Source organism: Mesoplodon bidens (genome assembly GCF_964165515.1).
Source record: "Mesoplodon bidens genome assembly, chromosome: 10".
Taxonomy (NCBI): Eukaryota; Metazoa; Chordata; class Mammalia; order Artiodactyla; family Ziphiidae; genus Mesoplodon; species Mesoplodon bidens.
The window spans coordinates 39,389,754-39,416,283 of NC_138172.1; the positions used below are offsets into that span (position 1 = coordinate 39,389,754).

Genomic DNA, 26,530 nt, shown 5'->3' on the forward strand with positions numbered 1-26,530 from the left:
GGAGTGGCCTGCTCTGAGTATGAAGTGCTTGTCCTTGATGCTCCTCCTACTCTATGTGCCATGGATATCATTGATAGCTTAATCTTGAAGTCTCATAGAAGACCTTCTAATTTTCTGTCCTGAGAAAGATAACTGAGAGCCTCTGCAATGGAGAGAAGGGAGAACTGGGCAAGGGAGATGGTTAGAAGAGAGGTGACAAAGGGACAAACAAGTGTTAAATTTCCAAAGACAAGAGGCCATCAGCAGCAGCTTCACTTTGCACTCACTCCCCTGACCTGTACTTGCCGTTTTCTGTACTCTCTTGTGCTTGGGGTTTCCTAACAGGTGGAGGCTTTCCTGAGAGTAGTGCTCTAGGCATTTTAGACAGGATAAGGTATATGTAGTATTCTTTATTTATGGAAAAATATATTTATAATATATTATGGGCATCATAATAAAAGGTTTATTGCTGGGTCTATTCTGTTTGAAGGTACCTGAATATAATTTGTATACTATACTTAAACAGCCTACCACAGAAATATTGCCGGTGTTAGTAAATTAATAGCAGTAAGGATCATATTTTTCCTTTAGTCTCTTGCCCTGGATATATAGGGCTTCCCCACCCCCCCCCAAGGTATAGATTAACCATTTACTAGGGAAAAGCATAACATTTTATGGTTGTAAGTTATAGATGTTACAGGAACAGAGTCATAATCCTTTTTGTTCCACATTGAATTCCAAGTGCAACAGATATATACAAAGTACCTACATGTATGAGCCATTCAGAGAGGACCAGGACACAGTCCTGTCTACTAGAGTTTAGAGCCAGGTGGAAGATATATGATTACCCACACACCTTATATCTGTTAACAAAAGACAACATCTGGGCAGTAAAAGAGAGACTGATATTTCTAGTCGGATGGCTCAAGGAAACAAATCACTTTTCTAGACATTTGAGATTGACTGAGAGTCTTTTTTTGGCAAAGAGATTCACTTGGTTTGTGTTACTTTCATATCCTGCCATTGCTTTTGTCCTGGAGGTGGTACTGGTAAAGGGAGTATGGTATGAAAGCAGCAGCGACAGGGCACTCAGCAGTTCATGGATAGATTGAATGGTTGTCTCCCAGGTGATTGAGAGCTACAATCCACCCTTGCAGATAAATTCTTTTTAAAAAATTTTTATTTATTTTTTATTTTATTTATCTTTTTTCGGCCGCGTTGCGTCTTCATTGCTGCGCGTGGGCTTTCTCTGGTTGCGGGGGCTATTCTTTTTTGCGGTGCACGGGCTTCTCATTGCGATGGCTTCTCTTGTTGCGGAGCACGGGCTCTAGGCACAGGGGCTTCAGTAGTTGCAGCACGTGGGCTCCGTTGTTGTAACTCTCAGGCTCTAGAGCGCAGGCTCAGTAGTTGTGGCTCATGGGCTTATTTGCTCCAAGGCATGTGGGATCTTCCCAGACCAGGGCTTGAACCCCTGTCCCTTGCATTAGCAGGAGGATCCTTAACCACTGCGCCACCAGGGAAGTCCCCAGATTAATTCTTAAGGTAAATACCCTGATGAAAAACTTGCAGAATTGATTTTTGAAGTGACCTAGTTGTTTAAGGTACTATTCAATTTTCTCCCCCCACTTAACCTTTAATAGAATTAGTTAATAATTATGTGGCACTGTATATATGTCAGGTACTTTTCTAAGTGCTTTACATATATTTAATTCTCAAGTCAACTTTTCGACGTAAATGCTATTTTAATTCCTATTTTATAGACAAAACTAAAGTTAACTGACTTGTCCAGGGTAACACAGCAAAGGAGAGTTCCAGCGGTTTTTTTTTTTTTAATAAATTTATTTTATTTATTTTAATTTTTGGCTGCGTTGGGTCTTTGTTGCTGCATGCCGGCTTTCGCTAGTTGCGGCAAGTGGGGGCTACTCTTTGTTGTGGTGTGCGGGCTTCTCATTGCGGTGGCTTCCCTTGTTGCAGAGCACAGGCTCCAGGCATGCGGGCCTCAGTAGTTGTGGCTCACGGGCTCTAGAGTGCAGGCTCAGCAGCTGTAGTGCCCGAGCTTAGTTGCTCCACGGCATGTGGGATCTTCCGAGACCAGGGCTCGAACCTGTGTCTCCTGCATTGGCAGGCAGATTCTTAACCACTGTGCCACCAGGGAAGCCCTCGAGCTGGGTTTTAAACCCAGGAAGGCTGGCTCAAAAATCCATGCTTTTAACCAGTAAGCTATGCAGCAAAAGAATGTGAGCAGTATATAGCAAAATGGGGTTTTTGGTGTTTCTGGTGGGAAATGAACACATCCCTTGTCTCCAGGGTCTTGCCACAGCTAGGTGGCATACATGTCCCTTCACTGTAAAACATAGTTGGCAGTGGAAATAGAACATGTTGGTAGGAATCCTGGCTCCTACCTTCCTTGGTAGTCCTCTCTGATGGTCACAGAGCAGTGTTGCATGTGACTTTTATTGTCCATTGCTTGGCTCTGCAGAGAAGATGGGATTGGCCTAGTGCTGGGTGGAGAGTGTATCTGCAGCCCATTTCATCCAGTACTGTGACACATGCTTTTGTTTTTTGTTTTCAGTGTGATAGTTTGATTTAAGAAATGTTTATGGAAACAATTTTCAGATGCCATTAACTGAAAAAAAAAAAGGTTATTTAATAAAATCTTACTTTGGATTTCACATGTATACAGCTGCCCTGAATATTCCACACTGATGCAAGAGTGATTGCTGTGTGCATTTCAGTATGTTAAAACAGTGGCATAGTTTTGACTTCTGTCCATTTATTTTATTTCTAGGAACCCTAAGGACTCTGCAATATGAATAATTCTCTGGAGAACACCATCTCCTTTGAAGAGTACATCCGAGTGAAGGCGCGGTCTGTCCCGCAACACAGGATGAAGGAATTTCTGGACTCACTAGCCTCTAAGGGGCCAGAAGCCCTTCAGGAGTTCCAGCAGACGGCCACCACTACCATGGTGTACCAACAGGGTGGGAACTGCATTTACACAGACAGCACCGAAGTGGCCGGGTCTTTGCTTGAACTTGCCTGTCCAGTCACCACCAGTGTTCAGCCACAAACCCAGCAAGAACAGCAGATCCAGGTTCAACAGCCACAGCAGGTTCAGGTAGAAGGGAGATAAATGTTGGTGCATGCTATTGAATAGACTTTTTTTGCCATCAGGGTTTTGGTTAGTAGAGCATCACGTCTATAGACAGATGTCAGAGGTTATTTTCACCAAGGGGAATATTCTGGTGTTTTTGAAACATTTTATCTTACATAAGGGCTTTCATAGTTAACATAGACTAAAAATATTTGCAACTACTGTAAACTTAACAGGCTACAGATACTTGCCATTTGCCTTGGAGAACTGAACAGTATAGAAATTAAGAGGTCTTTTGGGACTGGATTTGGATGTGTCACACTGTGTGTGACTGAAGCTCCCCTTCTGTCTGTGTCACCCTGAGCAGATCAAGAACATAGGAGGGCTAGTCTTAGCTCATTACTAAAAGCATATTTGGAACTTTTTTTTTTTAATGGAAAGGCTCTTATTCATGTAGTTGTATGGTTCCATGACTCAACGTCACCTGTAAATTTCTAGGCCTGCATTTGATATTTACAAGCCTCAAGAAATAATGCTAATTGATAATATGCTTACTGAAAGAGGAGAAACTTATTATATTTGCCGAGAAGATAAGTTTTCCTCTTTAGGGGTCCTTATGTGAAACTAAAACTCTCCTATAGTTACAAATGCTGCTTTCTTGCTACTGTCTATTGTGGTTGCATTTCACTTTGCCCTCCATGACTTCCACCAAGAGAATAGGAAAGGGAGTAGAACATGATGGAGAGGGAAGAGTGTGAAGAGGTATGTTTGGTGAGATAGAAGGTTTTGCCCCTTAGCAGTGTAGGTGAGTATATTGGAAGGACCTGGGCTTTGGAGTTGCATTCCTGGGTTTAAATTTGACCTGACTTCTTATTTGTTGATATTTTCTTAATCTTTTTAGTGCTAGTTTTTTCATCTGTCAGTAGGGATAATACTATTTATTGAGACAGAATGAGATAACAAGAAAGCATCTGGCACATGGAGGGATGCAGTTGTTTATTCTAGTCTCTATAAGGAAGGAAGGGTACAGGAAAGGTAAAAAGAGAAGGCCTGACTTTTCAGTTGAAGAAATTATTCTGCTTTTTTACTGCTTGGATCTTCTTTTTCGTAAGATTAAAATAGTTTGGGAATTGAGTTTAAAGTGTTTTTTGAGACTTTACGTTCAAGATAGCTAATTGAGATCGCCTATTTTCCCAAACCCCTTGTAAATGGAAGAAGAAATAAAATAATAAATCCATGAGATAGGTTCAATATGGTGGACTCATAAGAACACATATTTTCCCATCCTCAGTGACTGAAAAGATACTTAAAAAATTTTTTTTCTAGCAGTGCTGGGAAAAAAAATAAATGCCATCAAAAACCCACTAAATCTTAACCTTTAAAAATTGTGAATCACTATATTGTACACCTGTAACTTATGAAATTGTACAGCAACTAAACTTCACTAAAAATAATAAATAGGGAATGATTTTTTTTTTTTTTTTTGTGGTACGCGGGCCTCTCACTGTTGTGGCCTCTCCCGTTGCGGAGCGCAGGCTCAGCGGCCATGGCTCACGGGCCCAGCCGCTCCGTGGCATGTGGGATCTTCCTGGACCGCGGCGCGAACCCGTGTCCCCTGCATCGGCAGGCGGACTCTCAACCACTGCGCCACCAGGGAAGCCCTGATTTTTTTTTTTTAAACCCGAATTCCACTAAATCTGAGGAATTGCTGCAAGAGAGGAAGCAAACAGAATCAGGTGATAGAGGAATTCATCTAAGAGAGAAACTTTTAGGAAAGGTGGAGCAGTTCTCAGGGTCCCCTAATCCAAGAAGTAAAGAATACAAAGAGTAGAAGGCTCCTCTGGGGACCCATGTGTTGGGAGTTGACCAAGGACTTTAAAACATATACACACTCATGTGTCTGCATACATTATGAAGAGGTACCAGGTATAGGATGAAAGTGGCTCTGCTGATCAGTGAGGAAAGGATGTATTCCATTAGTGGAGTAAGGCAGTCTACTCCTCTTTTGGAAATAGTCAGATACCTCTCATAATACAAATAAGGTCCAGATGGGTTAAAGAGTCAGAAAACAAGAAAACAGTGAACTATGAAAAGGCAGTATAGAAAGTTTTTGTAATTTTAGGTTGTGGAAAGCCTTCCTAAGGAAAGAAGTAAACTCTGAGATAGCTTTTCCCAATCTTTTTTTACCCTGAAAGAATCTTTGAACTAATTTTCAGGTCTCAGGGGACCCCTGCATAAAAATTACTATATTTACAGCCCATGGAATGTTAGCTTGATCAGCAAGTGATATAATAATTGAATAATAATTATCAGTGCTCTTTTGGTAAGAATCATATTTTTTTTCTACAGGTCTACATTTTAGCCAACCTGTTAGGCTACTTTTGTTTGTTTGTTTTTTTGTTTTGTTTTTTTTGCTTTTGCGGTACGCGGGCCTCTCACTGTTGTGGCCTCTCCCGTTGCAGATCACAGGCTCCGGACGCGCAGGCTCAGGGGCCATGGCTCACGGGCCCAGCCGCTCCGCGGCATGTGGGATCTTCCCGGACCAGGGCACGAACCCGCGTCCCCTGAGTCGGCCGGCGGACCCTCAACCACTGCGCCACCAGGGAATAGGCTACTTTTTATGTGTGGTTCCCTTTCCCACACAAGTTATCAATTTTAATTCAAGTTATTTGTGTAGGTAGAGGAAACCTCATTTTTTCCTTTAAAAAAAAATTCCCTAGTTGAGGGTTTTTTTTTTGCTTTATTCAAGTAGTTCTAAAAAATCTTACTACAAATTTCTACCGTACAAGTTGCCGAGATATCGTTTGTGGTATATGATATGTGCAAGAGTAGTTTTTATCTCCTTTATTTAAAATTAAAAATGACTTTTTAGGGAATTCCCTGGTGGTCCAGTGGTTAGGACTCCATACTTTCACTGCCAAGGGCCCAGGTTTGCTCCCTGGTCAGGGAACTAAGCTCCCACAAGCCGCGTAGCGTGGCTGGAAAAAAAAAAAAAAGACTTGCTGGAGAAAAAAAAAAAAAGACCTTTTAGCCGAGCATTCTTGGACCAAAGGTTAGTTAAGCCTAGCTTACCTTTCCTGAGACTAATCTTTCTTTCCTTTTCATAAATTAAAAAAATTTTTAAGACAAATATATTTTCATTAGTAACTGGCTTAAGCCAAATGGAATTTAATTTTTCTAAAAGTTGGCTTTGTAGATTTAATTTAAATAAAGATTGTAAATTGTTATTAATGTTACATGAAAGTTGACAATGTTGATAAATCTAAAGCTATCAAAATCATAAGCCAGGAAATTCCCTGGCAGTCCAGTGGTTCGGACTTGGCACTTCCAGTGCAGGGGACCCAGGTTCAATCCCTGGTGGGGATCCTGCAAGTTGCGCAGCGTGGCCAAAAACAAAAACCTAAGTGTCTTAAATACAATAAAAACTTGTTTTAAAAAAAATCATAAGCCAGACAATATCAATAAATATATGGCTAAAGATACAACTTTATATAAGACTTCGGAAAAACATTTTGAGTGACAGAAAATATGGGCCTAGCAGTTACAAAATTATTTTATACACGTTTCTTGATCTGTTTTATAGGTCTGTATATTCTTTCTTTAAAGGTATAATTTAAAAAATTTTTAAATTTAATTAATTTATTTGTGGCTGCATTGGGTCTTTGTTGCTGCGCGCGGGCTTTCTCTAGTTGCGGTGAGTGAGGGCTACTCTTCATTGCAGTGCGCGGGCTTCTCATTGCGGTGGCTTGTCTTGTGGAGCACGGGCTGTAGGGCGTGCAGGCTTCAGTAGTTATGGTGCGTGGGCTCTAGAGCGCAGGCTCAGTAGTTGTGGCACACGGGCTTAGTTGCTCCATGGCATGTGGGATCTTCCCGGACCAGGGCTTGAACCCACGTCCCCTGCATTGGCAGACGGATTCTTAACCACTGCACCACGAGGGAAGCCCTAAAGTTATAATTTTTGAAACTAAAAATAGCACATGAGGTATAGGGAGGTTAACTCATCTTCTGATAGCTAGCATTTGCACCCAAGCTGTTTTAACTCGAGCCTGTGCTCCTAACTAGTGTTTCTAATACACAAGGAACTTACAAAATAGGAAAAAAAAATGATCTAGTGGAAAAATGAACAAAGGATATAAATAGATAGTTCATGGGGGAGGAAATACAGATTGTGCTAGTAAGTATGTCAGAAGATGCTTCATGCTTCTGGTGATTATGGAAGTGTAAGTTTTAAAAATGAAATATGTTTTATTTATTAGATAGAAAAACAGTTATAAAGATTTCACCCAGGGTAGCAAGCGTATAAGAGGGTAAATTAGTGTGATTTTCTTGAGAGTGAATTTGGCAATACTTGCAAATGTTTAAATGTGTGTACCTTTGGCCTTGCATTTGTGTTCACAGATAAATGTGTATATAAGGATATTCACTGCCACATTGCTTATAGTAGTAACACTGGAAACAAGTCACTCTTTCAGTAAGGGAAATAGCAAATAATGATACAACTGTAGTATACTGTCCTGTGCAGCCAGAAGAATGAGGTAGATCTATGTATATTGATAGAGCAGGATGTTTCACAGATTATGGAGTGTCAAAACCAGTTTAGTATCACTGGCTTTTAACATGTGTAGAATGTAGTGGTCCTTAAATAGTAGTAATAAAGCCCAAAGCAGTAATTGGGTGGGGTAGTGGGGTACTAAGGAGGAGTGCTTGAATTTTTTTTTTTATTAAACATGAACTACTTTTGTAATAAAAAAAAAAGTGTTGCTTGGGAATATTTTGCTTTGAACTTGTATAGGACAATGATTCTTAACCTTTTTTCCCCTATCCCAGACATCTCCATATGTTTGTGTTTATGTATGAAGCCCTTTGCTAGATGTTTAGGTACAGCACTGAATAAGACAGAAAGCTCCCTGACCTTGTGGAACATACATTATAGCTGGGAGGGGTTAGATGATATATAAGATTTTTAAAAATCTTGTTATATAGTGATAAATGCAAAGGAGATAAACAAAGCAGATGGGGGTGGCCAGGGTAAGCCTTAAAATGCTGGTGACTTTTGAGTTAAGACCAAAGAGAGCTGGTGAATGAGCCATATGGTTATCTGAGGAAAGAGCATTCCAAATCAGAAAGCCCTAAGGTGGGAGCCTGCTTATTTGAAAAATGGCAGAATGGCTGTGTAACTAGAGTGCACTGAGTGAAAGGATGAGACTAGAGAGGTGACGTGTACACTGAAATATGGAGCTGAACAGACCTGCCTCTCAATTCAAATGTTAAAAGGCTCTTTGGCTCATAGTATTGTGTCTCAACCTAACCCTTTTGATAAGAATGTAAAATTAGGCCTATATTAATGTTATTTGAAATTTCAAAACAATTTATTACCTTGAAGGCAGAGAGTTTTCTAAGTTGCTTTTTTTAAAAATTGCAGTAAAATTAGATTGCTTTTTTAAAACCATCTGTCGCCATCCCAGAGAGTTTGTTCTGTCCCCAAGAATTTCTCATCTTTCCAGCCTAGAAGCAGCCACATAGCCTGTTAGATTTGACAAAGTAATAATATCCTTAGAACAATGTTAGTGAATTGATGGGAGACAAAGGTCTGTGTCAAAAGTTAATTAGAGTAGCTGTCTGAATAAAACTCACTGTGTCCGTTTACTCTCTGCTACTACCACACTCACACTTTTGGCCCCCAAATGTGTGTTTTTTCCCCCACAATGACCAATTCTTCACACCAGCTGGCTGGCCTATAATTCAATTCAGTTCTGACACTATCTGCTTGGAGTTAGCGTCAGGTCCCCGCAAGTTAAGGGATCAGTTTCACAAGACTGCCCCCCACTTCTGACACTAGTTGCAAGTCCCAGGTTATCTCACCTGTACTTCTGACTAACTGGCTATAAATTGCGGTTCTCACTACCCCTCCTTGGGTTTGATGATTTGTGAGAAAAGCTCACAGAACTCAGGGAAACACATTTACCAGTTTATTATATAATTAAGGAAATGATAAAGGATATGGTTGAACAACCAAATAAAGAGATACATGGGGCGAGGTTCTGAAGGGTCGTGAATACAGTAGCCTCTGTCCTCATGGAGTTGGGGTGTACCACCCTCCCAGCACGTGAATGTATTCACCAACCCAGGAACTCCCTAAACCCCAAACTTTTGGGATTTTTATGGAGGCTACATCATATAGGTATGATCGATTAGTAACTCAATTTCTAGCCCTTCTTCCCTTTCCAGAGAATGGAGGGTGGGGCTGAAAGTACCAAGTTTCTAATTATGGCTTGGTCTTTGAGGTGACCAGCCCTCATCCAGGTGCCCACCAAAGTTGCCTCATTAGAAAATAATATGGTCCTAGCATTTATATTATCACTTAGGAAATTACAAAGGTCTTAAGAGCTCAGATCAAGAAGCAGAGAAAAGACCAAAAATTATATTACAGTATCACAGTAGCATATGTTTATTTAAGATAGGGAGGCACTTTCTTAAGGCAAAAGGAAGAGCTGTCATGTAAATACCTTCACAGTTTGTACAATACCAGGAAGGCCTAAGTTTCCTGTTGTTGATAGGTCTGCCTGAGCTAGGTGAAGGTGGTTCATTTGGAACTTCACTTTCAAGAGCCCTCTTGAGTTGGGTACTTCCTAAAGCATCCACATGGAGTTAAATGTGTATGCCAGAGAGAAGACCCTCTGATGGTGAATTCTAGGAGTCCGGTTTCACTTTGCACCCATAGAATTTCTTGTTTCTTCTCTGTACTTCTATAGGGCAGAAACTGAGGCTTCTTACAAGGCTGGTTGGTCAGTCTGGTCCTGCTAAGTGAAGGATGCTTTGGGGAAGGAGATTTCTCAGCACTTGATTCTTTTGTTGCTAGAAGTAAAGATCTCAAGCCTTCAGTGGATCAAAGTATAGTTCTTCCTCATTTGTCATCTCAACTTCTGTCCTTCTTCCTCTTTTTGCTGTTGCACATTCCCTCTGTGCTGGGGCAGTCAGTCCCTAACCCCTTACCTCAGTGTAGAATTGCTGAGAGTGAGGAAGGAGGTAGTCAAGACCCAGACTGCCCTTAGACAAACATGAGTTCGATCTGCCTCTGATTCTTTAGATATATGGTTATAGACAAGTGACTTAACCACTTTGAGTCCGTTTCCTTATCTACGTCATGGAAATAAAAGAATTTATGTTGTAGTTACTTTGAGGATTCCATAAAATGCTAAGTCCTAAGTACACTGCCTGGCACGTAGTAAGCCCTCAATAAATAAATAACAGCCACTGTTGTTTTCTTCTTCCTCTCCTTCTCCTCATTAGTGCCATTCCTACCTAGGGCCCCAGTTGCTTTTCAAACATTTGAAAAGTAAGTATCCAGACAAATATTTAGAACAAGTATTCCTACTGTGTTGGCAGTTTGCCATTTTTGCTTTTTTTTGTTTTTTTAAAAAAACCATAATGTTACAGATGCAGTTCAAATCTCTAATACCCCTCTGTACATCTTTCTCTCCCAAGGTAAATACTATTTTAAAGTTTTCAACTTGTTTTGATATCTTTTGTATCAATCTGAGTTTTGGTTTTTAGAGAATGTGTCTTGGAGGCTGCACAGCCAGGAACAGGACTCAGGTCACATTGCTAGCCTGCCTTGGCAAAGACCTTCAGCCACACCCCTGGGCACAGGTCCTTGTCCTACCATAGTCTCTCATTGGGATTTATGCCATCCTGTTCCTGTTCCATTTCTGCCGCAATCTTCCACTCTCACCAGAAAATGGAGGTTGTGGTTCCTGCTGCCTCATGTAGCTCCATTTTGAGTCCAGATTTCATGCAATGTGTCTAATTTGGGAAGCCTTGGTCACACGCCTGCACTCTAGCTGCAGGAGAGGTTGGGACAGTGATTCCAGCTTCTGCCTTGGGGAGGCAGAAGTCATAATGTGGTGTATTCTGCAAACAAGGGTTTGCAGCCAAAAACAGGACTGAAATCAGCTATTCTCTCACTGGCACTTTGTGGGCTGATTGGGGTCCTGATCATCACTTCAGATTGGTATAGACTGTTTATTGCTGCCTTTTCTGGCCCTTCATGTCCAGTCTTTTTTTTTAAAATTTTATTGAAGTATAGTTAATTTACAATGTGTTAATTTCTGCTATACAGCAGAGTGACTCCGTTATACATATATATATTCTTTCTCATATTTTTTCTTTGGCTGCGTTGGGTCTTTGTTGCCATGTGCTGGCTTTCTCTAGTTACAGTGAGCGGGGGCTACTCTTCGTTGCAGTGCACAGGCTTCTCATTCTGGTGGCTTCTCTTGTTGCAGAGCATGGGCTCTAGACGCGTGGGCTCAGTAGTTGTGGCTCATGGGCTCTAGAACGCAGGCTCAGTAGTTGTGGTGCACAGGCTTAGTTGCCCCGTGGCATGTGGGATCTTCCCGGACCAGGGATCGAAACTGTGTCCCCTGCATTGGCAGGCGGATTCTTAACCACTGTGCCACCAGGGAAGTTCCCGTATTTTTTTCCATTATGGTTTGTCACAGAATATTGAGTATAGTTCCCTGTGCTGTACAGTAGGACCTTGTTGTTTACCCGTCCTATATATAATAGTTTATATCTGCTAATCCCAAACTCCCAATACTTCCCTCTCCCACCCCTCCTCCCCCTTGGCAACCACAGTCTGTTCTCTATGTCTGTGAGTCTGTTTCTGTTTTGTAGATAGGTTCATTTGTGTCATACTTTAGATTCCACATATAAGTGCTGTATATTGTATTTGTCTTCCTCTTTCTTGATTTACTTCCCTTAGTATGATCATCTCTAGGTCCATCCATGTTGCTGCAAATGGCATTATTTCATTCTTTTTAATGGCTGAGTAGTAGTCTATTTTGTGTGTGGGGTGTGTGTGTGTGTGTGTATACACCACATCTTTTTTATCCATTTATCTGTCAGTGGACACATCCAGTCTTCTACCCATGTTTAAATCTCTTCCCTCACCATATCTACATTCATTTGTATAATAAGAGTTTGGTAAATGTTTGATAGTTGGATAAAGATTTCACCACTTTCAGAAGAGCATTTTTTGAACAGTGAAATTCTACCAACGTTTTGCTGACTAGTTATTAAAAGGCACAGATATGTTTGGATCCCAAGTGCTGTGATTCCTCACTTAGTGGGGTCTTCTGGCACACTGAGCACTGTTCTCAGTAGTTCCTCCTCAGTGAGACTCAGAATATGAAATAGAATGTAAGCTACATATGTTATTCTAAATTTTCTAGTAGCCTCTTTTATAAAAGGGGGAAAAGAATGAGGTGAAATTGACTTTTTAAAATCACATTTTATTTAAACTGATGTATTTCAACATGTACTCAGTCTTACATTATTGATGAACTATTTTACCATTTTTTTTTGGCACAAATCTTTGAAATCTGATTGTGCTTTGAACTTGTAAGCACATTGTAATTTGGACTAGCCACATTTTAAGTGATTGCTAAGTACATGTAACTAATGGATGTTGGACCAAAATTGTTTCTGAGGTGGAATTCAGAAATTGACCCAACACACTGACCCAGTTTATTCTCTTTTTTTCACTTTGTGTTTTTTTTTTTTTTTTAGAAGATGTTGGGGGTAGGAGTTTTTTGGGGGTAGGAGTTTATTAATTAATTAATTTATTTTGACTGTGTTGGGTCTTCGTTTCTGTGCGAGGGCTTTCTCTAGTTGTGGCAAGTGGGGGCCACTCTTCATCGCGGTGCGTGGGCCTCTCACTATCGCAGCCTCTCGTTGCGGAGCACAGGCTCCAGACGCGCAGGCTCAGTAGTTGTGGCTCACGGGCCTAGCCGCTCCGCGGCATGTGGGATCCTCCCAGACCAGGGCTCGAACCCGTGTCCCCTGCACTGGCAGGCAGATTCTCAACCACTGCGCCACCAGGGAAGCCCGACCCAGTTTATTCTTGTTTAAATAAAATACTGGTTTTATACTCAAAGTAGCCAAAAACAAAATAAAACAAAAAAAAATCCAAAAATGGTATTAGATATGTATTTTTTTTTAGTGTCAGTGATTGGAAGAAAAGATTCCTAAGAGGGGTAATATATATGTTACTTCATGGTTTCTCATTGTTCCTTAGCTGGAGTACTTAGTCCTTCTGTTGTGTTGAGCTCTGTATTGCTTAGGTACTGAATGACAGAGGAAAAGGAAATAGATTATTCATCTGCAAACAGGTTAAGAGCCTAGACAAGTGAGGTCCAATAGAACTTATACACGAATGGTTATCAAACTTTAGGGTACATTAGAATCACCTTGAAGGTTTCTTAAAACAAAAATGGCTATCCCCCCCAATTCTAATTCAGTAGGTCTGGGGTCACTCCTGAGAATTTGCATCCCCCCTGCCCTCCAGTTTTACTGAGATATAATTGACATGCAGCACTGTGTAAGTTTAAGGTGTAGAGCTCAATGATTTTATTTACATATATTGTGAAATGGTAACCACAGCAAGTTTAGTTAATATCTGTCATCTCATAACAGAAAAAGAAAAGAGTATTTTTTCCTTTGTGATGAGAACGCAAGGATTTACTCTTTTTTTAAAAAATATATTTATTTATTTATTTTTTAATTTATTTTTGGCTGTGTTGGGTCTTCGTTTCTGTGCGAGGGCTTTCTCTAGTTGCAGCAAGCGGGGGCCACTCTTCATCGTGGTGCGCAGGCCTCTCACTATCGCGGCCTCTCGTTGCGGAGCACAGGAGACGGGCAGGCTCAGTAGTTGTGGCTCACGGGCCTAGTTGCTCCGTGGCATGTGGGATCTTCCCAGACCAGGGCTCGAACCCATGTCCCCTGCATGGGCAGGCAGACTCTCAACCACTGCGCCACCAGGGAATCCCAAGGATTTACTCTCTTTTAGCTTTCATGTTCACCATAAAGCATTCTTAACTATAGTTAACATGTTGTGCTTTATATCCCTAGTACTTAGTTATCTTATGACTGGAAGTTTGTACCTTCTGACCACCTTCATCCAATTCCTCCTCCCTCTGCCCCCTACCTTTTGTAGCCACAAATCTGATCTCTTTTTCTGAGTTTGCTTGGGGTTTTGTTTGTTTTTTACATTTTACATATATTGTAAACGAGATCATGTGGTACTTATCTTTCTCTGTCTGATTTATTTCACTTAGGATCGTGCCCTCAGCATCCATCCACGTTGTCACAAATGGCAGAATTTCCTCCCTTTTTATGGCTGAATAATATCCATGGTATATATATATTCCAGAACTTCTTTATCCATTCATCCATTGATGGATGCTTAGATTGTTCCCATGTCTTGGCCATTGTAAATAATGCTGCTTTGAATATGGGGATGCAGATATCTCTTCAACAGTCTTTTCGTTTCCAGAGAATGTGCATTTTTAACAAATTTCAGGTTGATGCTGATGCTCCTGAGCTGTGGACCACATTCAGACATACTTTCTGAAAAACATATGTACTCAGTTAAATAAAGAATCTAGGAAAGAAGTCATGAGAACTAAAGAAACAGAACCAGCTCAGAGGTGAGATCGAAATTCCAGTCTGTACAGGAGACCCAGAATGCAGTCTCTCCAGGTTGAAATAGGAAGTTAGAATGCTCAAGGAGAAATTAATTAGCACTGTACATACTATGTGATCAAGAACGCAGAAGTATAGTTATTTAAAGTATATCTCTTCTGATCAACGGGTGGGGGGGAAGCAGTTAAAAACTCTGGAAAAGGTGGTGGAGAGAGCTGAATGAGAAGTAACGATTCAAATGTGAAAGGAACTTGAAATATAATGTGATTTATGAGGGATTGATAGAAGGTAAGAAACAGTGCTTTTGGAAACAGTGAAACCAAATTCATTCCCCCAGAAATGTCCCCCTTCTTCATTGATGTATCACTTTTCTAGCATATACATGTCTTTGGGATGATCTTTTTCCTTTTTGTATTTCTTTAGAATCCTTTTAGATCTGGGCTTAAGTTTCAAACTGCCTTTTTTCTTTAATTTTTTGTTTAGTTATCAGTTTGTTTTCTGTGACAATTTACCTAGGTGTTTTAACCTTGAAAATTAAACAGTTAATAAAGCACAATACCAACCTCTGAATGCCTTTCTTAGATTTTTGTCTTTTCTTTCTTTTTTTTTTGAAGAGGAATCTTGTAGGAGCTTTTTTTAAAAAAAAATAAATTTATTTATTTATTTATGGCTGCATTGGGTTTTCATTGCTGTGCGCAGGCTTTCTCTAGTTGTGGCGAGCAGGGGGCTGCTCTTCGTTGCAGTGTGCAGGCTTCTCTTGTTGTGGAGCACGGGTTGTAGGCGCGCGAGCTTCTGTAGTTTTGGCACACAGGCTTCAGTAGTTGTGGCTTGCGGGCTCTACAGCGCAGGCTCAGCAGTTGTGGTGCACGGGCTTAGTTGCTCCGCAGCACGTGGGATCTTCCCAGACCAGGGCTCGAACCCGTGTCCCCTGCATTGGGAGGTGGATTATTAACCACTGCACCACCAGGGAAGTCCTTAGGAGCTTTCTTAGTGTGACGAAATACTCAAAGTTCAGCTATTCCGTCAATTCACTTTTAAAAAAAATTAATTTATTTAATTTATTTATTTTTGGCTGTGTTGGGTCTTCGTTGCTGCATGCGGGCTTTGTGTAGGTGCGGTGAGCAGGGGCAACTCTTCGTTGTGGTGTGTGGGCTTCTCATTGCGGTGGCTTCTCTTGTTGCCGAGCACGGGCTCTTGGCACGTGGGCTCTAGAGCACAGGTTCGGCAGTTGTGGTGCACGGGCTTAGTTGCTCTGTGGCACGTGGGATCTTCCTGGACCAGGGATCAAACCCATGTCCCCTGCATTGTCAGGCGGATTCGTAATCACTGTGCCACCAGGGAAGCCCCCTTCAATTCACTTTTAATTTTCTGTCCTCCTAAGTTCAAGTAAAATTTAAAAAAAAAAAATTTTTTTTTTTACTCCACTGAGGTTACAGATTTTCACTATGACTATGCAGTAATTATCTAACCAGATAAAAAGTTATGTTTTTATATAAATAAAAAATATGAAGGAGGTTAATACAAATAACGTTCAATTTCTTATTGACTTATCCTTATGGGGAAAGGTTATAAACATAATTGATACCTTATCCAATATCTTGACATTGGTAAGGAAATGTCAGAAAGTGCTTTAACTTTTACTCCCTTAATTTTAATTTCTAACTACTTTGGATATAAAGTGGCATCAGATTATTTGTGCCTGTTTGTTGTGTAGTGAGGGGTAAATGCCTTCAGTTCTGATTCCTTAGTATTTTTGCTAACTTGTTTCTTTTGGAAGATTGAATTTTGATAAATTGTTTCTAAGAAAAGTCAATTTAAAGAGATACAGTAAATGAATGAACTACAGTAACTACAATAAGATTTTTGACATCTTGTTTTTAAGCAAGTAATAATATAGTTTAAAAACATATTGTGTTGGGACTTCCCTGGTGGCGCAGTGGTTAAGAATCTGCCTGCTAGTCCAGGGGACCACGGGTTCGAGCCCTGTCCGGGAAGATCCCACATGCCTCAGAGCAACTAAGCCCGTGCACCACAACTGCTGAACCTGCGCTCTAGAGTCCACAAGCCGCAACTACTGATCCCGTGTGCCACAATGAATGAAGCCCGCGCGCCTAGAGCCTGTGCTCTGCAACAAGAGAAGCCACTGCAATGAGAAGCCCACGCACCTCAACAAAGAGTAGCCCCCGCTCTCTGCAACTAGAGAAAAGGCCGCGCACAACGATAAAGACCCCACGCAGTCCAAAAAACAAAACAAACAAACAAAACCCATACTGTGTGTTTAACTCTACAACAGTGGTTCTTAAAGAGTAGTTCAGGGACTGGTAGTCCCCAGCTCCCTTTCAGGGTTCCTCAGAGTTAAGGCTGGTTTTTTAAATTAATTAATTAATTGATTGATTGATTGATTGGCTGCGTTGGGTCTTTGTTGCTGTGTGGGCTTTCTCTAGTTGTGGTGGACAGGGGCTACTCTTTGTTGCGGTGCGTGGGCTTCTCATTGCAGTGCCTTCTCTTTGCTGTGGAGCACAGGCTCTAAGGCACTTGGGCTCAGTAGTTGTGGCTCACGGGCTCTAGAGTGCAGGCTCAGTAGTTGTGGTGCACGGACTTAGTTGCTCCACAGCATGTGGAATCTTCCTGGACTAGGGCTCGAACCCGTGTCCCTTCCGTTGGCAGGCGGATTCTTAACCATTGTGCCACCAGGGAAGTCCAAGGCTCTTTTTATTATAATATGAAGATGTTTATTTGCCTTTTTCACTCTCATTCTCTCATGAGTGTACAGTGGAGTTTTGCAGAGGCCATGTATGACGTGTCACAACAGATTGAATGCAGAAGCAAGTATGAGAATGCAGTTGTCTTCAGTTAAGTCATCCATTAAAGAGATTTGCAAAGATGTAAAATAATGCAGCTTTTATTATAAATTTTTTGTTTTGGCAAATAAAGTTATTTTTCATAAGAATATGTTATTTATGTTGACATTTATATTGGTTTATGTGGTGATTTTTTTGGAATTTTGGAATTTTATTTTTTTATACAGCAGGTTCTTATCAGTTATCCATTTTATACATATTACTGTATATATGTCAATCCCAATCTCCCAATTCATCACACCACCACCCCCAACCCCCCACCCCCCACACCACTTTCCCCCCTTGGTGTCTATACGTTTGTTCTCTACATCTGTGTCTTTATTTCTGACCTGCAAACCGGTTCATCTGTACCATTTTTCTAGGTTCCACATATATGCGTTAATATACGATATTTGTTTTTCTCTTTCTGACTTACTTCACTCTGTATGACAGTCTCTAGATCCATCCACGTCTCTACAAATGACCCAATTTCATTCCTTTTTATGGCTGAGTAATGTTCCATTGTATATATATACCACATCTTCTTTATCTATTAGTCTGTCGATGGACATTTAGGTTGCTTCCATGTCCTAGCTATTGTAAATAGTGCTGCAATGAACCTTGGGTGCATGTGTCTTTTTGAATTATGGTTTTCTCTGGGTAGATGCCCAGTAGTGAGATTGCTGGTTCATATGGTAATTGTATTTTTAGCTTTTTAAGGAACCTCCATACTGTGCTCTATGGTGGCTATATCAATTTACATTACCACCAACAGTGAAAGAGGTTCCCTTTTCTCTACACCCTCTCCAGCATTTGTTGTTTGTAGATTTTCTGATGATGCCCATTCTAACTGGTGTGAGGTGATACCTCATTGTAGTTTTGATTTGCATTTCTCTAATAATTAGTGATGTTGAACAGCTTTTCATGTGCTTCTTGGCCATCTGTATGTCTTCTTTGGAGAAATGTCTATTTAGGTCTTCTGTCCATTTGTGGATTGGGTTTTTTTTTTTTTTAATATTGAGCTGCATGAGCAGTTTTTGGAGATTAATCCTTTGTCCGTTGATTCATTTGCAAATATTTTCTCCCATTTCGTCTTGTTTGTAGTTTCCTTTGCTGTGCAAAAGCTTTTAAGTTTCATTAGGTCCCATTTGTTTATTTTTGTTTTTATTTCCATTACTCTAGGAGGTGGATCAAAAAAGATCTTGCTGTGGTTTATGTCAAAGAGTGTTCTTCCTATGTTTTCCTCTAAGAGTTTTATAGTATCCAGTCTTACATTTAGGTCTCTAATCCATTTTGAGTTTATTTTTGTGCATGGTGTTAGGGAGTGTTCTAATTTCATTCTTTTACATGTAGCTGTCCAGTTTTCCCAGCACCACTTATTGAAGAGACTGTCTTTTCTCCATTGTATATCCTTGCCTCCTTTGTCATAGATAAGTTGACCATAGATCTGTGAGTTTATCTCTGGGCTTTCTGTCCTGTTCCATTGATCTATATTTCTGTTTTTGTGCCAGTACCATATTGTCTTGATTACTGTAGCCTTGTAGTATAGTCTGAAGTCAGGGAGTCTGATTCCTCCAGCTCTGTTTTTTTCCCCTCAAGACTGCTTTGGCTATTTGGGGTCTTTTGTGTCTCCATACAAATTTTAAGATTTTTTGTTCTAGTTTTGTAAAAAATGCCACTGGTAATTTGATAGGGATTGCATTGAATCTGCAGATTGCTTTGGGTAGTATAGTCACTTTCACAATATTGATTCTTCCAGTCGAAGAACATGGTATATCTCTCCATCTGTTTGTGTCATCTTTGATTTCTTTTTTTTTTTTTAAATTTTTGGTTGCGTTGGGTCTTCGTTGCTGAGCACAGGCTTTCTCTCTCATTGCAGCAAGTGGGGGCTACTCTGATGCGGTGCGCTAGCTTCTTATTGTGGTGGCTTTTCTTTGTTGCAGAGCATGGGCTCTAGTCGCACGGGCTTCAGTAGTTGTGGCTCACAGGCTCCAGAGCGCTGGCTCAGTAGTTGTAGTGCATGGGCTTAGTTGCTCTGTGGCATGTGGTGTCTTCCTGGACCAGGGCTCGAGCCCACATCCCCTGCATTGGCAGGTGGATTCTTAACCACTGCACCACCGGGGAAGCCTCATCTTTGATTTCTTTCATCAGTGTCTTATAGTTTTCTGAATACAGGTCTTTTACCTCCTTAGGTAGGTTTTTTCCTAGATATTTTATTCTTTTTGTTGCAGTGGTGAATGGGATTGTTTCCTTAATTTCTCTTCCTGATCTTTCGTTGTTAGTGTATAGGAATGCAAGAGATTTTTGTGCATTAATTTTGTATCCTGCAGCTTTACCAAATTCATTGATTAGCTCTAGTAGCTTTCTGGGGGCATCTTTAGGATTCTCTTTGTATAGCATCATGTCATCTGCAAACAGAGACAGTTTTACTTCTTTTCCCATTTGTATTCCTTTTATTTCTTTTTCTTCTCTGATTGCTGTGGCTGGGACTTCCAAAACTGTGTTGAATAATAGTGGTGAGAGTGGACATCCTTGTCTTGTTCCTGATCTTAGAGGAAATGCTTTCAGTTTTTCACCATTGAGAATGATGTTTGCTGTGGGTTTGTCGTATATGGCCTTTATGATGTTGAGGTAGGTTCCCTCTGTGCTCACTTTCTGGAGAGTGTTTGTCATAAATGGGTGTTGAATTTTGTCAGAAGCTTTTTCTGCATCTATTGAGATGATCATATGGTTTTTATTCTTTAATTTGTTAATATGGTGTATCACATTGATTGATTTGCATATATTGAAGAATCCTTGCATCCCTGGGATAAACCCCACTTGATTATGGTGTATGATCCTTTTAATGTGTTGTTGGATTCTGTTTGCTAGTATTTTGTTGAGGATTTTTGCATCTATATTCATCAGTGATATTGGTCTCTAATTTTCTTTTTATGTAGTATCTTTGTCTGGTTTTCATATCAGGGGTGGTGGTGGCCTCATGGAATGAGTTTGGGAGTGTTCCTTCCTCTGCAATTTTTTTTTTTTTTTTTTTTTTTTTGCGATATGCAGGCCTCTCACTGTTGTGGCCTCTCCCGTTGCAGAGCACAGGCTCCGGATGTGCAGGCTCAGCAGCCATGGCTCACGGGCCCAGCCGCTCCGCGGCATGTGGGATCTTCCTGGACCGGGGCACGGACCCATGTCCCTTGCATCGGCAGGTGGACTCTCAACCACTGTGCCACCAGGGAAGCCCCTCTGCAATTTTTTGGAAGAGTTTGAGAAGGATGAGTGTTAGCTCTTCTATAAATGTTTGATGGGATTCACCGGTGAAGCCATCTAGTCCTGGACTTTTGTTTGTTGGAAGATTTTTAATCACAGTTTCAATTTCATTACTTGTGACTGGTCTGTTCATATTTTCTATTTCTTCCTGCTTCAGTCTTGGAAGGTTATACCTTTCTAAGAATTTGTCCATTTTTCCCAGGTTGTCCATTTTATTGACATAGAGTTGCTTATAGTAGTCTCTTATGATGCTTTGTATTTCTGCCGTGTCCGTTGTAACTTGTTTTTCATTTCTAATTTTATTGATTTGAGTCCTCTCCCTCTTTTTCTTGATGAGTCTGGCTAAAGGTTTATCAATTTTCTTTATCTTCTCAAAGAACCAGCTTTTGGTTTTATTGATCTTTGCTATTGTTTTCTTTGTTTCTATTTCACTTATTTCTGCTCTGATCTCTATGATTTCTTTCCTTCTACTAACTTTGGGTTTTGTTTTTTCTTCTTTCTCTAGTTCCTTTAGGTGAAAGGTTAGATTGTTTATTTGAGATTTTTCTTGTTTCTTGAGGTGGGCTTGTATTGCTATAAACTTCCCTCTTAGACCTGCTTTTGCTGCATCCCATAGATTTTGGATCATCATGTTTTCACTGTCATTTGTCTCTAGGTATTTTTTGATTTCCTCAGTGATCTCTTGGTTATTTAGTAATGTATTCTTTTTCTTTTTTTTTTATTAGTAGTAATGTATTCTTTAGCCTCCATGTGTTTGTGTTTTTTACATTTTTTCCCCTGTAATGGATTTCTAATCTCATAGCATTGTGGTCAGAAAAGATGCTTGATATGATTTCAATTTTCTTAAATTTACCAAGGCTTGATTTTTTTTTTTTTTTTTTTTTTTTTTTTTTTTTGTGGTACGCGGGCCTCTCACTGCCGTGGCCTCTCCCATTGCAGAGCACAGGCTCCGGACGCACAGGCCCAGCGGCCATGGCTCACGGGCCCAGCCGCTCCGCGGCATGTGGGATCCTCCCAGACCGGGGCACGAACCTGCGTCCCCTGCATCGGCAGGCGGACTCTCAACCACTGCGCCACCAGGGAAGCCCCCCAAGGCTTGATTTTTGATGCAAGATGTGATCTATCCTGGAGAATGTTCCATGTGCCCTTGAGAAGAAGGTGTAATCTGTGGTTTTTGGATGGAATGTCCTGTAAATATCAATTAAATCTATCTGGTCTGTTGTGTCATTTAAAGCTTATGTTTCCTTATTAATTTTCTGTCTGGATGATCTGTCCATTGGTGTGAGGTGTTAAAGTCCCCCACTATTATTGTGTTACTGTCGATTTCCTCTTTTATAGCTGTTAGCAGTTGCCTTATGTATTGAGGTGCTCCTATGTTGAGTGCATATATATTTATAATTGTTATGTCTTCTTGGATTGATCCCTTGATCATTATGTAGTATCCTTCCTTGTCTCTTGTAACGTTCTTTATTTTAAAGTCTATTTTATCTGATATGAGTATTGCTACTGCAGCTTTCTTTTGATTTCCATTTGCATGGAATATCTTTTTCCATCCCCTCGCTTTCAGTCTGTATGTGTCCCTAGGTCTGAAGTGGGTCTTTTGTAGACAGCATATATATGGGTCTTGTTTTTGCATCCATTCAACGAGCCTGTGTCTTTTGGTTGGAGCATTTAATCCATTCACATCTAAGGTAATTATCAATATGTATGTTCCTATTACCATTTTCTTAATTGTTTTGGGTTTGTTTTTGTAGGTCCTTTTATTCTCTTGTGTTTCCCGCTTAGAGAAGTTCCTTTAGCATTTGCTGTAGAGCTGGTTTGATGGTGCTGAATTCTCTTAGCTTTTGCTTGTCTGTAAAGCTTTTGATTTCTCCATCAAATCTGAATGAGATCCTTGCCGGGTAGAGTAATCTTGGTTGTAGGTTCTTCTCTTTCATCACCTTAAATATGTCATGCCACTCCCTTCTGGCTTACAGAGTTTCTGCTGAGAAATCAGCTGTTAACCTTTTGGAAGTTCCCTTGTGTGTTATTTGCCGTTGTTGCCTTGTTGCTTTCAATAATTTTTCTTTGTCTTTAATTTTTTTTTTTTTTTTTTTTTTTTTTTTTTTTTGCTGTATGCGGGCCTCTCACTGTTGTGGCCTCTCCCATTGCGGAGCACAGGCTCCGGACGCGCAGGCTCAGCGGCCATGGCTCACGGGCCCAGCCGCTCCGCGGCATGTGGGATCTTCCCGGACCGGGGCACGAACCCGCGTCCCCTGCATCGGCAGGCGGACTCTCAACCACTGCGCCACCAGGGAAGCCCTGTCTTTAATTTTTACCAATTTGATTACTGTGTATCCTGGCGTGTTTCTCTTTGGGTTTATCCTGCCTGAGACTCTCTGCACTTCCTAGACTTGGGTGGATATTTCCTTTCCTGTGTTAGGGAAGTTTTCGACTATAATCTCTTCAAATATTTTCTCAGGTCCTTTCTCTCTCTCCTCTCCTTCTGGGACCCCTATAATGTGAATGTTATTGTGTTTAATGTTGTCCCAAAGGTCTCTTAGGCTGTCTTCATTTCTTTTCATTCTTTTTTCTTTATTCTGTTCTTTGGCAGTGGATTCCACCATTCTGTCTTCCAGGTCACTTATCTGTTGTTCTGCCTCAGTTATTTTGCTATTGATTCCTTTTAGTGTATTTTTCATTTCAGTTATTGTTCATCTCTGTTTGTTTGTTCTTTAATTCTTCTAGGTCTTTGTTGAACATTTCTTCTATCTTCTCGATCTTTGCCTCCATTCTTTTTTCAAGGTCCTGGATCATGTTCACTTCACTATCATTATTCTGAATTCTTTCTCTGGAAGGTTTCCATCTCCACTTCATTTAGTTGTTTTTGTGGGGTTTTATCTTGTTCCTTCGTCTGGTACAAAGTCCTCTGTCTTTTCATTTTGTCTGTCTTTCTGTGAATGTGGTTTTCCTTCCACAGGCTGCAGAATTGTAGTTCTTCTTGCTTCTGCTCTATGTGGTGATTTTTAATGAATTAATATTTTTCTAAGTTTCCTAGTTTAATTTTCTAATACGGTAAGAATTGTTATCTGTGCTTGTGTAAACAAAAGCTCTTTGGGGTTGGTCCTCAGTCATTTTTTGAAAGGGTGCTGAAACCAAAGGGCTTGAAAACTGCTTCTTTTTTTTTTTGGCGGTAGGCGGGCCTCTCACTGTTGTGGCCTCTCCCCTTGCGGAGCACAGGCTCCGGACGCGCAGGCTCAGCGCCATGGCTCACGGGCCTAGCCACTCTGCGGCATGTGGGATCTTCCCAGACCGGGGCACGAACCCGTGTCCCCTGCATCGACAGGCGGACTCTCAACCACTGCGCCACCAGGGAAGCCCGAAAACTGCTTTTTTGTAGTATTTGGCATCATCGTTTCCTTTAGTCCTTGGTATAAAGCGCTGATTCTCAAACTTGAGCATGTATCAGTCACCTGGAAGACTTGTTAAGATACAAATTGCTGGGCCCATTCCCTAGAGTTTCTGGTATAATAGTTCTGAGCTGGGACCTGAAAGTTTGTATTTCTGATAATTGCCAGTGTGATGATGATGATGGCCTGGAAACTACATTTTGAGACTCACTGGTGTAAAGAAATATTGCTTATGAGGAAGAAAACCTACTTTTTGAACATCTACTATGTGTCAGTAAATATTATTTTATGCTCATGACAACTCTGTAAGGAGGTAGGCATTCTCACCCTTTTTATTGTACCTCAGGAAACTGAAACTTAGAGGACTCACAGCCAGGAAAGTACATCATGACTTCAAGTCTGTTCACTTAAAGTCTGTTCTTAAGGCCTATGCTATTTTTTTAAAAAATATTTATTTATTTGTTTATTTGACTGTGCTGAGTCTTAGTTGCGGCACACGGGATCTTCATTGCACCATGTGGGATCTTCATTGCAGCACATGGAATCTTTTAGTTGTGGCATGCAGGCTCTTTAGTTGCGGCATGCGAACTCTTCGTCGTGGCATGTGGTATCTAGTTCCCTGACCAGGGAATGAGCCCAGACCCCCTGCATTGGGAGCATGGAGTTTTAGCCACTGGACCACCAGGGAGGTCCCAAGGCCTATGGTCTTTACACAGCCTCCTCCTTGCTTTTTTTTTTTTTTTTTAAATCAGTAGTGGCTTTAATGAGATACAATTCTCATATCAAATAATTCACGCATTTCCATGTAAAGCGTACCACTTAGTAGTTTTTAGTCTATTCACAGAGTTGTGCAACCATTACCACATCAATTTTAGAACATTCTCATCACCTCCAGAAAGAAACCCTGTAGCCATTAGCAGTTACTTCATACTTCCCCCAGTCCCTGTCTCCTGGACAACCATTAATCTACTTTCTATTTCTATAGATTTGCCTATTTTGGACATTCATATTAATGGAATCATACAATATGTAGTCTTTTGTGACTGACTTCATTTAGCATAATGTTTTCAGGGTTCATCTGTGTTGTAGCATTTTATCAAAATTTTATGTTTTTCTTACTAAACAACATTCTGTTGTATGGAAGTACTACATTTTATTTATCCATCAGTTGATGGATATTTGGGTTGTTTCCACTTTTTGGTTATTTTAAATAATGCTGTTATGAACATTCATGTCCACGTTCTTTTTTTTAATATTTATCTATTAATTTCTTTATTTGGCCATGTCGGGTCTTAGTTACGCATATGGTATCTTTTGTTGCGGTGTGCGGGCTCATCGTTGTGGCACCTGGGCTCAGTAGTTGCAGCACGTGGGATCTCGAGCTCATGGGCTCGGTTGCCTCGCCACATGTGGGGTCTTAGTTCCCTGACCAGGGATCGAACCCAAGTCCCCTGCATTGGAAGGCAGATTCTTAACCACTGGACCATCAGGGAAGTCCCTCATGTCCAAGTTTTTATGTGAGTATAGTTTCTATTTCTCTTGAGTATATAACTAGGAGTGAAACTGCTGGGTCATATGGTGTGGTTTTCATATGTTTAACCTTTTGATGATCTGCCAGGCTTTTGTTTGTTTTTTAAAGTATTTTATAAATTTATTTTTATTTTTGGCTGAATTGGGTTTTTGTTGCTGCGTGTGGCTGTTCTCTGGTTGTGGCTCGCGGGCTCAGTAGTTGTGGTACATGGGCTTAGTTGCTCCACGTCATGTGGGATCTTCCCAGACCAGGGCTCGAACCTGTGTCCCCTGCATTGGCAGGCAGATTCTTAACCACTGGACCACCAGGGAAGTCCCTGCAGACTTTTTTCCAAAGCAGCTACACCATTTTACATTCCCACCAGCAGTGTATGAGAATTCCAATTTTTTCACATCCTTGCCAACATTTGTTATCTTTTTTAAAAAAATTTATTTATTTTTGGTTGTGTTGGGTCTTCGTTGCTGTGCGCGGGCTTTCTCTAGTTGCAGCGAGTGGGGGCTAACTCTTTGTTGTGGTGCTCAGGTTTCTCATTGGGGTGGCTTCTCTTGTTGCAGAGCATAGCTCAGGCTGTAGTTGTGTGGGCTTCTGTCGCTGTGGCTCACAGGCTGTAGAGCGCAGGCTCAGCAGTTGTGGCACATGGGCTTAGTTGCTCCGTGGCATGTGGGATCTTCCTGGCCCAGGGCTCGAACCCGCGTCCTCTGCATTGGCAGGCGGATTGTTAACCACTGTGCCACCAGGGAAGTCCCTGTTATCTTTTATTATTTAAAAAAAAATATTTTTTAACTGTATGTTTTGGCTCTGCCACACGACATGTGGGGTCTTGGTTCTCCGACCAAGGATGGAACCCATGCCCCTGCATTCGAAGCACGGAGTCTTAACCACTGGACTTCCAGGGAAGTCCCTATTATCTTTTTTTTTATTATAGTCATCCTCCTGGGTTTAAATCATATCTCATTTT

General features: G+C 40.9%; 1 protein-coding gene across 2 annotated transcripts in view; it reads left to right on the forward strand.

The window, feature by feature from the left end:
- Positions 1-26,530, forward strand: part of QRICH1 (glutamine rich 1) — a 55,905-nt gene that overhangs the window by 9,563 nt on the left and 19,812 nt on the right. For both annotated transcript variants that reach the window (XM_081245789.1, XM_081245790.1), the window contains exon 2: positions 2,768-3,097. In XM_081245789.1, the coding sequence (XP_081101915.1) occupies positions 2,789-3,097 (309 nt within the window). In that variant the 5' untranslated portion in view covers positions 2,768-2,788. The remainder of the gene's footprint in view (positions 1-2,767; positions 3,098-26,530) is intronic.